Source organism: Nycticebus coucang, chromosome 1, assembly GCF_027406575.1.
Source record: "Nycticebus coucang isolate mNycCou1 chromosome 1, mNycCou1.pri, whole genome shotgun sequence".
NCBI classification, from domain to species: domain Eukaryota; kingdom Metazoa; phylum Chordata; class Mammalia; order Primates; family Lorisidae; genus Nycticebus; species Nycticebus coucang.
Genome location: NC_069780.1, coordinates 183,993,036 through 184,003,843, shown reverse-complemented (window position 1 = coordinate 184,003,843; position 10,808 = coordinate 183,993,036). Strand labels below are relative to the sequence as shown.

The 10,808-nt window shown below is 48.1% G+C and overlaps 1 protein-coding gene across 1 annotated transcript in view; it reads right to left on the bottom strand.

Moving 5' to 3' along the window:
• Positions 1-4,157: 4,157 nt before the first annotated feature.
• The window catches only part of ANKH (ANKH inorganic pyrophosphate transport regulator), a 143,072-nt gene continuing 136,421 nt past the window's right edge, over positions 4,158-10,808 (bottom strand). Inside the window, exons 10-12 of the mRNA XM_053592968.1 lie at positions 7,460-7,583; positions 6,881-6,980; positions 4,158-5,613 (exon numbers count right to left, since the gene is read on the bottom strand). Coding sequence (XP_053448943.1) covers positions 5,500-5,613; positions 6,881-6,980; positions 7,460-7,583 — 338 coding nt within the window. The 3' untranslated portion in view covers positions 4,158-5,499. The remainder of the gene's footprint in view (positions 5,614-6,880; positions 6,981-7,459; positions 7,584-10,808) is intronic.

The window sequence follows — 10,808 nt, the reverse complement described above, 5'->3', positions numbered from 1 at the left end:
TTGTTAATGTTCAGATCTGAAATGAAGAATGAGGTAATTTTATTCCTTCATTGTAGGAATCTGTATTGTGTTCTAAATCCTAGATCATACATAAAATTTTAGACCAGAAAGGAGCCTTTGCGATAGTGGCTCAAGCCTCCCATTGGACAGATGAGCAGGTGAGGCTGGAGAGGTGTGAGTGGCGGGCGGTCATGGTGAGGCCCCAGGCCTCCAGCTTGGATGCTTTCTATGTAGGCGTGGAACAGAAGCTTGTGTGTGGCTTTGTACAATTTCTAAAGCCCTTTGACTAGCTTCTTGGTCATATCAGCTTTGAATAGGTACCTGGTAAATATATCATTAAGCAAACCAAAATACATCAGAGACCCATGGCAAGCCTTGGTGACATGGCACCCCTGAGGTGATGTGGCTGATGCTGTGGGGTGCTAGGTGATCGGTGCTGATGTGTACCGTGATCTCCTTTGTTATACAAGAGTAGATTGAACTTTGCTTTCAGTAGCTGGTTCAGCCAAACAGTGGGTCTCCCCATGTTCACAGCCTCACGTTGCAGGGATCTGGCGTCCAGCTGGCTGTAATGTTTCCCAACTCCAAGGCATCATTTCTTGTCTCTGGCTCTTAGTTGGGGAACATCTCCCTCTGAATCTTACAGTAACAACCATTCTCCATGTTACTGAATTTCCACAGAGTTGTACAGTGAAGGCTATAACCATTTTTAGCTGGTCTGTTCTCATCTACCCCCTTCTTTAACTTAAGGAAACCTCTTAAACCTCTGGAGACAGAAAGGGTTCTTAGTTCTTGTGCGCTTTTGTTTACATTTGCCACGTTGCAGAAGCTGATGTCAAGTCTTGTTAATAAAGTGCACTTGAAGACACGTGGCCTAACTGAAAAAGAGGTACCGTATAAAAAACATCACTGATTCTGTGTGTCACTGACAGCCATCTCCAAAGTGCATATGCCTGTGTAGTCTTTCAGAGACCTGGTTGATTGTGAATGTGAAGTGGAGGAAAAATTACCACTAAATTATCACTAAAATTGAATATTTTTAAAGGTACTGGTTATAATTCTCCTAGAATCACTTGGACTCGGCAAAGAGTTTTTTATTTTTTTTTAATGATTCTGGAGGTCCACCTTTGATGGTCTTCCTTAAGTTAATAAATCTAACCTCCCCTTCTGAGAAAAAAATGAAGTCTAAACTTAAAACAAGGTCTCCTCACATCACCTCTTCATTCTTCTTTCCATTGAAATCAGGCAGCACACTATATAATGTTATACTTTTTCCTATTTCTGAGTACAGTTTGGTTTATTTTGATCACATAACGTAACTTCTCATTTTGAGCATTCGTGTAATGAATTGTAGACATTTTCCTTTTGAAAGGGCAGGCAACGGGGCCTTTCCTTAAGATTTTTCTTCAGATTTTCTCTACATCCTGTTTTATGTGTGGTTAGAGCAGTTAATGAGTCACGTGATGTTTTGCTGCTTCAAATGACAGAAATAGAGGTTCAAAATAACCACACCGTGGAGTATCTCAAATGCTTATCAAATACCTTGCTCAAAAACATTCTTTTCTATAGTTTGAAGGCTTTTTATGTGCGAGCTGTCAGAGGGCTGGGTGTGAGGGCGCCAGCTAAAAACTGTAGCAGGGGCCGCTGGCTGACACTTCCCAACACTTCCATGGAGTCTTTCAGAGCCCTACCACACACTGTAATTTTGGTTACAAAAAAAGCGGGGGATGGGTTTAGAACATAAAAGACCCCTCTTCTGGACTGTGTGCTGGTTTGACTGATGAAGACCACAGCCTAAGTTTAGAAGTAGGCTCACTGGAAAGTTGGTCCAAACCAGTGTGTGCTGTCCTGTAGAAAGATTTTTAAATACAAGAAAATAGTTCTTAAGGTAATGTCATTTAATTACAACAGTATATTTTCTATTTTGCAACACATATTCTTCATTCCTTTCCTTCCTTCAGTTTGAAGGAAAAAAAAAATCAGTTGGAGCTACTGAGTCTTTAAGTTGATGTGTTTCTAGAAACAAAGGGTACAGAAAAGTTGCTCTTCCCCACTTCCCTCCAGAAGAAAAAAGTCCCGAAATGGGGAGCAATTAAGAGGGTAGGAAGCTGTTGACACTTGTACTTCTTACTCTGAAGATATAATTGAATAACTTGTCAGATAATTGGAACATGTAGTGCTGTCCCAACCCTGAGAGAGATCCAGAAAGGGGGGAGTGAGGGCATGGAGCTGCTGGCCGGGATGCAGCCTGGAGTCTCCCGCCCCCTGTACCTCCCAGGATTACTGGGGGGACTCAGAGAGTGAAGTATAAAGTGCTTTTTCTATTGTATACAAAGCTTTTCTCAGCCCCATCTGATATGTCCTAAATCTATATATCAGATGTTTTAGTTTCTTAGGAATCAGGCATCCACGGACGTTTCCCAGCCAAACTACCTGCTAAAACTCAGAACCAAAAACGGAGAGTAACCTCTGTCACAAGACAAACCCATTGCAGGCAGTGGGAGGGAGTGGCTGACTTTTGCCCAGAGAGGCAGGCAAGTGGCCTTACATGCCCCAATTAAAGAATCCAGGGAGAGTTTCCTGCCAACACAGATCCTTCAGTACACCTTGAGCATGGAGCGGCAGGTCCAGTCCTAGCATGACTTTGCCAGAGCAAGCCTTGTCTGGTTCTTTTTGCTCAGTTCTTGGGTGTCTTACTGGTGCCCTGTGCCACTGAGATCCCTGCAGATTGGTGCAGAACAAATGGCATTTGCACATTTAGAAGGACCTCCCAGGTGCTCCTGAAAACACACGGAAAAAACCCAGAGGGGCCACCAAAGGAGCTGCCTCACCTTGGCTTACACAGAGAAAAACCTATTTTCTGTGGTTTAATGGTTTTAATGCTGTCAAAACTTCTCAGCATTAAAAGAAAAACTGCCCTTGTATAAAAGATTACATTTGTCTACAAGTGCTGAACTTTGAGAAAGTTGCACCTGGTCTTTCCGTGGTAATTGACATGAGAGTCTCACAGCATACTGCCTTCCTCAGCATCCCTGTCAGCCCACACCCTGCAGTGAAAACCGGAAAAGTAGTAGGAGAACATTCTTTGGTCAGCAAAGTCAAAGGACTGCCCCTCACAGCTCTGAGAAGCAGTTAGGAGAAATGGCCCCTTACCCCATTTCATCTCTTCTGTATCTGTCTGGATGATAGAATTCTTGATTAAAACATTTGTAGAAGAATATACCAGCTCTAAGTTTTGCCTCAGGTGTTAATAAGGTGTTTATTAGGCTATGACTTAAGCAACCCAAGCGAAAGGAAATCTATGAAGGATCGTGTGCTTCAAGGTGAAACTAAGTCCTGTAAAATCACAGCTTTGTCTTCATAGCCTGAGTCTGGCATTGCTGCCTGTGTTCTCAGAAACTCTTAACAGAATAGCCCGTTAATCTTTATCACTGAACATGTCTCTGGAGTTACATATTTTTTTGCATAACAAAGAGGCTCTAGCTGATCTTTCCTGGATTTGGAGGGAAAGGATTTGTTTTTTCAATTGGATCTTAAAGCTCCAACCCCTGAAGCATGAAAGAATCACACACGTTAAAAATACTGCTGTTTAATCTTCTACTCATGTACTTTAAAAATCTGATACAATTAGATGGGGTTTTTAAAATCCTCTTAGCTCTGCCACTGAACCACTGCAAAGCAGCTCTGTGTCTTAATTTTCGGCACTCTATGCAACTGGAGGAAAAGCCGCTCTGAGGGAGCAGGTGAGGCCGTGTCTCCATGTCAGACATGCCTACGGGCAGAAGGTGTCCGGAAATGTGAACGCAGCCCTGTTCTGTTCACAGCTCACTTCATACCCTTATATTCTTTTCTGTGAGGAACAATATTTTGACACAGCACTGAAAACAGACACAAAGATCTGCGTTTCTCTTTCTCTTTTTTGCTCTTCCATCTTAACACTTTCATTCCCACAATATTGTCTGTGCCACTGGGCCTATTTTCCCCAGATATCCATAATGAAAAATTATCCCTACTGAAAAATAGCTCTTTTATCATTTACTGACCCTTACATTCATATACAAATGATGGACTTTGTAAAACTACAAATAAGGTACAATGTTCATTGATACAATACGTTTCAACTGCAGGTCTGTTGAGCACGCAAGCAATCACCCGTATTGTATTAGAGACATTTTATTGAAAATGCGAAAATAGGAAATGTATTATAGCCTAAAATAAATTACATAACATATACAGCATATATTTATATCTTTAAAATATTTTTTTGTTTGTTTAGGTTCTTTCAGTCTAGGAATTTTGACTAAATCAATTTTAGTGAATTGTGTCCATAATTTTTTAAAGGAAAAAACCCGCTTTCCAAAACTTAGAAAAATATACTGCACTAAATGGATTTCAAATGCGTTATTTCAAGGACGATCACATAGTGACTTTGATATCGTTACAAAATGTCTTGCTTTATCTGTGTGAGAGGCTCGTACCACAGGACACTCTGAGTTACCTGCACTGCACAGTCAGGACTGCAGGCGGCAGAGCCAGGTAACGCATCTGCTTCAAAGTTACCATACAGCCACCTGGCATTAGAGAGTGCTAGATTATGACTTAAAGCTTCAGTCGCTGTAAAACTAAAATGGAAAGTTAGAATGCTCCATTTAACTCACTCTGGTGCCATCTTCAGGAAAGGCGAGTGAAAAGCCTTTGGGGAAAGTCATGCGGAAGAATGCTGAAACTTGGAGATGCGCTTCTGTGACACCTAGAGCCGCGAGCTCACGTATGTACACGGTGGGGGTGAGGACGGACGCTCACTCAAATCTAGGAGAGCAGAGTGAAATGCTGTCTACCGTGTGGCCGTCTCAGTTCGCTACTCCCATGCCATCTCAAATCTTCTACAGGTTATGTCCACATGTCGGACCGGTGTGGCCCCAGATCTGATCCTTGGTGTGAACGGTGACTGCCGCCTGCCCTCTGCATGTGCGTGGTGGACAGTGATAACTGCACGACAGAGGGGAAGCCCTAGGCCGCGAGGGCCTAGCTGCATCCGCCTCTGCATGGCCATGTGACTGGAAAGCAAATCCAAGGAAGCCGTGTTTTAACCTGTTGATTCTTAAAGCGGTGAAAAGGGACAGGAGAGTCTGTAGCCTGCCGGGCAAGGTGACCAAGAGGTGATGGCACAGCCGCAGTCCTTTGGTTCCAAGTGGAGATTGTCCAAGGGAGAAGAACACAACTTCGACCACGAGGCAGCTATGTCTTTTGGGTTTTCAGAAGCAGGGGTATGAAGTCAGTTGTTTGGTTTGTTTTAGCAAAGCAACAGCAAAGACCTTTGTCTAGGCCCCCGCGTCAGTGTGAGCATACCTGGTATGCTAGAGAATTTACACGAAACCTTTGAACCAAGGTCTCTTTCATGACAAAAAAATAAAAGGAACAAAACACGACGGGAGAGGGAAGAGAGGAAGCTGAAGCGTCGTCCCGAGGGTCCCTGCAGCGCCCATGGCGTCCCGCGCCTTATTCATTCTCCTCCCTCATTTCTACGATGTCTGTCACCTCCTCTGTCTGCGGCATGTCCGTCATGGCAGAGTCCTCCCCTTCTGCGGCTGACTCGTTCTCCTTCTTCTTTTTCTAGACCAGAGAAGACTCATCAGAGTGGGGCTGAGGGCAGGCACACGCCATAGCAGAACTAAAAGCAGGGGAGGCCACCAGGTCTCCTTTGTGGCTGGGCGACCTCACGGAGGCGGCATCTTACTTAGCATATTCCTTCAGTTTGGTTACTCGTCCCACCTCCCTCCCCTCAACCATCCCCACACTGCCATTTCCCCCAGGCCTCATGGTCACCTGCAGACTTTTCCCCTTCCCTCTCTCTACAGCCCTGAGCCTAGTACCTCCTGTTACCAGAACACTTGTCCTTATTCTGGGACAGCCCTAGGCTGCTGTCACTCTTCCCCATTCATTGTCCTAATTACTGGTGACTTTCCTGCTGTGTGCACATCCGTGTAGTAAGTGGTCTCTCAGGAATCAGACCACCTGCTCTACCTCAGCCACTTGTGGGCTCACCGCAGACCTTGGCATTATTGACACCTTCAGCACCACCACCAGGCCAATGCAAGGACACCGACCAGCCTCTAGCATGACCTCCTGATCCACCAGTCTCTCCATCCTTCACTGTGGTCACCTCAGTGTCCCCCCTTATCAGCTTAAATGCTCAATAATTACGACCCCTTCCTTGTCCTGCTTTTCTTTAATCCTGTTTTCCAGGCAAACCCTGACTCTGCTTAGGCCTAAATCTCTGCCAATCTCAGCCATATTCCTGGACAGCGACGGCTGCGGAGGCTGCGGCTGGGGGACGGCCGTTGTCCCGATAGTGATACCACCAGCCGCCCGTGCAACCTGCCTGTCACACTTTGCCTCCCTGCTCACTTTGCCACTCTCCTGGCCAAGTGTTCGACATGTCCTCCTCTTTCTCCCAGCCTCCAACACCTCCCTTTTCTCAGCTGATCTGGCTTCCTACTTCCCTGAGAAAAAGCAATCAGAAAAGTACTTGCAACCCTGCCTCCCCACCAGACCCACTGCTGTCCCCTCCATCACAGCATCTCCTGTCTGCTGGATCATTCCCCAAGGCCAACTATAGGCTGAACTTCACCCTATCGTAACTGGTTTTCTGAAATCCATGCCCACACCTCTCTCTCCTTTAGAACAAACACTTCAAATGGGCTGTCTCCTTTCTCTTACCCCACTCCCCTCAGATACCCTCTACCCCTGCCACTGCCAGCCAGAGTGCCTGGGCAAGGTCACCAGTGAGCCCTGACTGCTGAACTCCACCATCTGACCCCGGTGCCTCCTGCACTTTCAGAGGTGGCATCACAGCCACATGGGCAGCACTGTCTCTCACCTGCTTCCGGTAGACGTAGCATGCAGCGATGGCAACCATGGTGGACTCCCCCACAAAGCCTGCCAGGAGGGAGCCCACGCCCAGGGTGGCACCATGTACCCTGCGGAGGAGAATGCACAGGTGATCTGTCTGTTAAAGTGCAGCCAGGGCACAGTGGGGTCAATGCCAACAGCCAGAAAGGTGAGCGCTGACTGCAGAGGGCTGAGGCCAGCAGCGTCCCTGCCCTGCCGGCTGTGGTAGGGCTATACCTAATGACTAGTCATTGGACTCTGGGGAGACCTGGAACTCAAGGCTGAGCCGGCCCCACCCACACCTCATGGATCCCACAGCACTTCCCAACCTCCCCAAGGAGATGGAGCCCTGTGAGGGCAGGGACCTGGCCTTCCTGCTCAGGACCGTCACTTGTGTAAAGGGGCCTTGCCCCAAAAGTACTTTTCAAAAATGGACCCAAAAGCCTCAACCTGGTGCTCAGGCAGAAAAACCAAACAGCATTCTGAATCTCTAATGTTAGGTATGCTGGGGGTGGGGGGTGTGGTTCACAGGCAGATGGCCACAGCCCCAAGTCCCCTGGTGACATACCCCAGGTAGGGCAGGACCACGAGGCTGGCGATGAGGACGATGATCCGCAGCACAGAGCTGGGTGCCAGGACAAAGGTTTTCTTCAGAGTCATCAGCCACCCGGTGAGATGGGCCCTCACAGTGACTGCAGGAGGAGCACAGGGTGGTCAGCCACATCAGCCTCTGCCCCACCCTGCTGCCTCAGTCCAGGGGCTGGTGGGGAGGGACCCAGGCCCTGCTGCTGTGGCCCAGCCCCTGTCCCTGCTTGGCTTCCTGCTCACTCAAAGACCTCTGGATTCAGACCTTTGGAGCTGCGGGCTACTCGCACCACCATGACTGTGATCACCATCTCCCAAGCGGAGATGGTCCTACCCCACCCCCATCCCAGCCTCCGCCTCTGAGCCTTCATTTCTTCAAGAGAAAATTCAAGAAAAACTGCACCTTGATAGGACTCTCTTTTGAAACTGGATGAACAGAAAGGCTGAGACCAGAAGCCGTCTTCCCCTCCTGTATCTGATACCAGTGTGGTGGTCCAGGGGAGGAGCCCGCTCTCTTCCCTTGGAGCTGCCCTGACCACCCCTCACTCCTCCCCTGCTGTGCCCACAGTAGTGTATGCTGTTAATTCACAATGATGTGCGGCCCTGTGTCCCCACCCTGTGAGCTGCAGGGGGGCAGGGAGCAGGGACAGGGCATTGCTGCATGAGGGGGAGCAGGGCAGATGCAGCCTTGCCTGTGTCAGCGGGAAGTGCCCTGAGCATCTAGATTCTATCTGAAATGGGAAGGGGCTTGAGGATGAGCAGGCCAGGCTTGGGGGTGCAGGGTAGGGAGAGGCGGGGAGGGCTTGAAAGGAGGGCCCTGCCCCCTCAGTGAGCGGCACCAGGCAGGGGCTCTGGGAAGGGCAAGTGCCCTCTCCAAGGTAACAGCTCCTTCCCAGATATGTTTCTTTGGAAGAGGCAGCTGGGTCTTCTGGGTCTAGCAGTGCGGCCTGCCTCCCCCAGGGTGGAAGCCTGGCATTTAGGAGGCTTATGTTGTCCCTGTAGGCACAGACAGATCACAGGCATATGCTAATCTGGTTGGCCCAAACCCAACAGATAACAGAGTGCAGCTGGGGCCTGGTGGCTGTCCAGAGGTGGAGACAAGAGGAGATTATGGGCCAGCTGCACAACCAGTGACAGCCTGCTTCCAGCTGGGGCTCTCTAGGACCTTCAGCCCTTCAGACCCCACCTAAGGGTCTTAATCTCAACAGGAAGCTGCTAAGACCCTCCTGAGAGGACTCTGCTGAGGCCCTCCTGAGCTGTCTCACCCAACGTCCACCTGATAGGCCAGACACCATCCCAGGGCTATAATGCCCAGCCACACTTCCGTGTCTGCCACATCCCAGACAGGGATGTCACAGGTCTGGCCTCCAGCGGACAGTGCAGGGCTGGTGGGGAGCGCCATTGGCCCTGGTCTGGCCTGGCCCCAAGGTTCATTTCATAACTGTGGCTTTGTGGATTCTCAGGTTAATGATTTAGGTAGATTTTTTGGGCAATTTTTGTCTAGATGACATACACTTGGTACAGAATTTAAAAGGCACAAAAGGGAAATACAGTATAAAGTCTTCTCCCAGTTGTGACTCCCCACACCTTTGTCCTGCTTCCACAGGCAACCACCGTTACCAGCTTGGGGAGTGACTTCTAGAAAGAGACAGCAGATGCTCCAGCAGTTACCATACACACGATAGCAAAGCATACACAGGTGTGCTGATCAGCCGGCCCGCAACTCGCTCTCCCTGTTCAGTCGGGAACTACCTCCCTCCTGTGCAGTGTAGCTCATGCTGCTGTGCCGGCTTGGTCACACCCACACTGGCTTCTGTGTAGGCCACGGGCATTTTCCTTTCTGACCGTTCTCCATCTGGCCTCAGCTTGCCCCTGGAGTCCTCCTTGTCTCTAGCAGTTTTCTGTCTGTATCTCCAGGTGTCAGCAGGGAGCTCACTCTATTTTTTTTCTTTATTTTCATTTTATGTTTTAAATTAACATTATAATTTTTGTTTTTGCTGTATAGGTCTAAGAATTTTAATACATGCATAGATTTGTGTAACCACCACCACAATTAAGAAAGAGGACAGTTCTGTTGTCCCCTCCACATGCTATCTTTTTAGGTTTATTTTTTACTATGTTTATGATCACCTTATTTATTTATTTATTTTGCCACAGAGTCTCACTTTGTTGCCCTCAGTAGAGTGCTGTTGCGTCATAGCTCACAGCAACTTCAAACTCTTGGGCTTAAGCAATTCTCTTGCCTCAGCCTCACAAGCAGCTGGGACTATAAGGCACCTGCAACAATGCCCAGCTATTTTTTGGTTGTAGTTGTCATCGTTTGGCAGGCCCAGGCTGGGTTAGAACCCACCAGCTCTGATGTATGTGGCTGGTGCCCGCTTAGCCGCTGCACTATAGGCACCGAGCCATATTTATTTATTTATTTTTAAGGCAGAGTCTCTGCCACCCTGGGTAGAATGCCTTGGTATCACTACTTACAGCAACCTCAAACTCTTGGGCTCAAGTGATCCTCCTGCCTCAGCCTCTCAAGTAACTGGAACTATAGGCACTTGCCATAACTCCTGGAAAGTTTTAGAGATAGGGTCTGACTCTTACTCAGGCTGGTCTCAAAACTCCTGAGCTCAAGCAATCCACCTGCCTTGGTGTCACAGAGTGCTAGGATTACAAGGCGTGAGCCACTGTGTGCCACTTGATCATTGCACTTTAAAAAACAACTTGTTCTGTTTGATTCATTTGTTGAAACTTTATCCTACTAGCTAGTATCTTTTTTTTTTTTTTTTTAAGACAGAGTCTTATTATGTCGCCCTCGGTAGAGTGTGTGGTGTCACAGCTCACAGCAACCTCCAATTCTTAGACTTAAGCGATTCTCTTGCCTCAGCCTCCCAAGTAGCTGGGACTACAGGAGCCCACCGCAATACCTGGCTATTTTTTTGTTGCAATTGTCATTGTTTTTTAGCAGGCCTGGGCCTGGTTTGAAACCGCTGCCAGCCCTGGTGTATGTGGCCGGCACCCTATCCACTGAGCTACGGGCACCAAGCCATACCAGCTAATACCTTTTATCTTTCTTTCTTTCTTTTTTTTTTTTTGAGACAGAGTCTCAAGCTGTCACCCTGGGTAGAGTACTGGGGCATCACAGCTCACAGCAACCTCAAACTCTTGGGCTTAAGTGATTCTCTTGCCTCAGACTGCCAACAAGCTGGGATTACAGGCATCTGCCACAATGCCCAGCTATTTTTTGGTTGTAGTTGTCGTTGTTTGGCAGGCCTGGGCTGGATTCAAACCTGCCAGGTCCAGTGTATGTGGCTGGCACCTTAGCCTCTTGAGCTACAGGC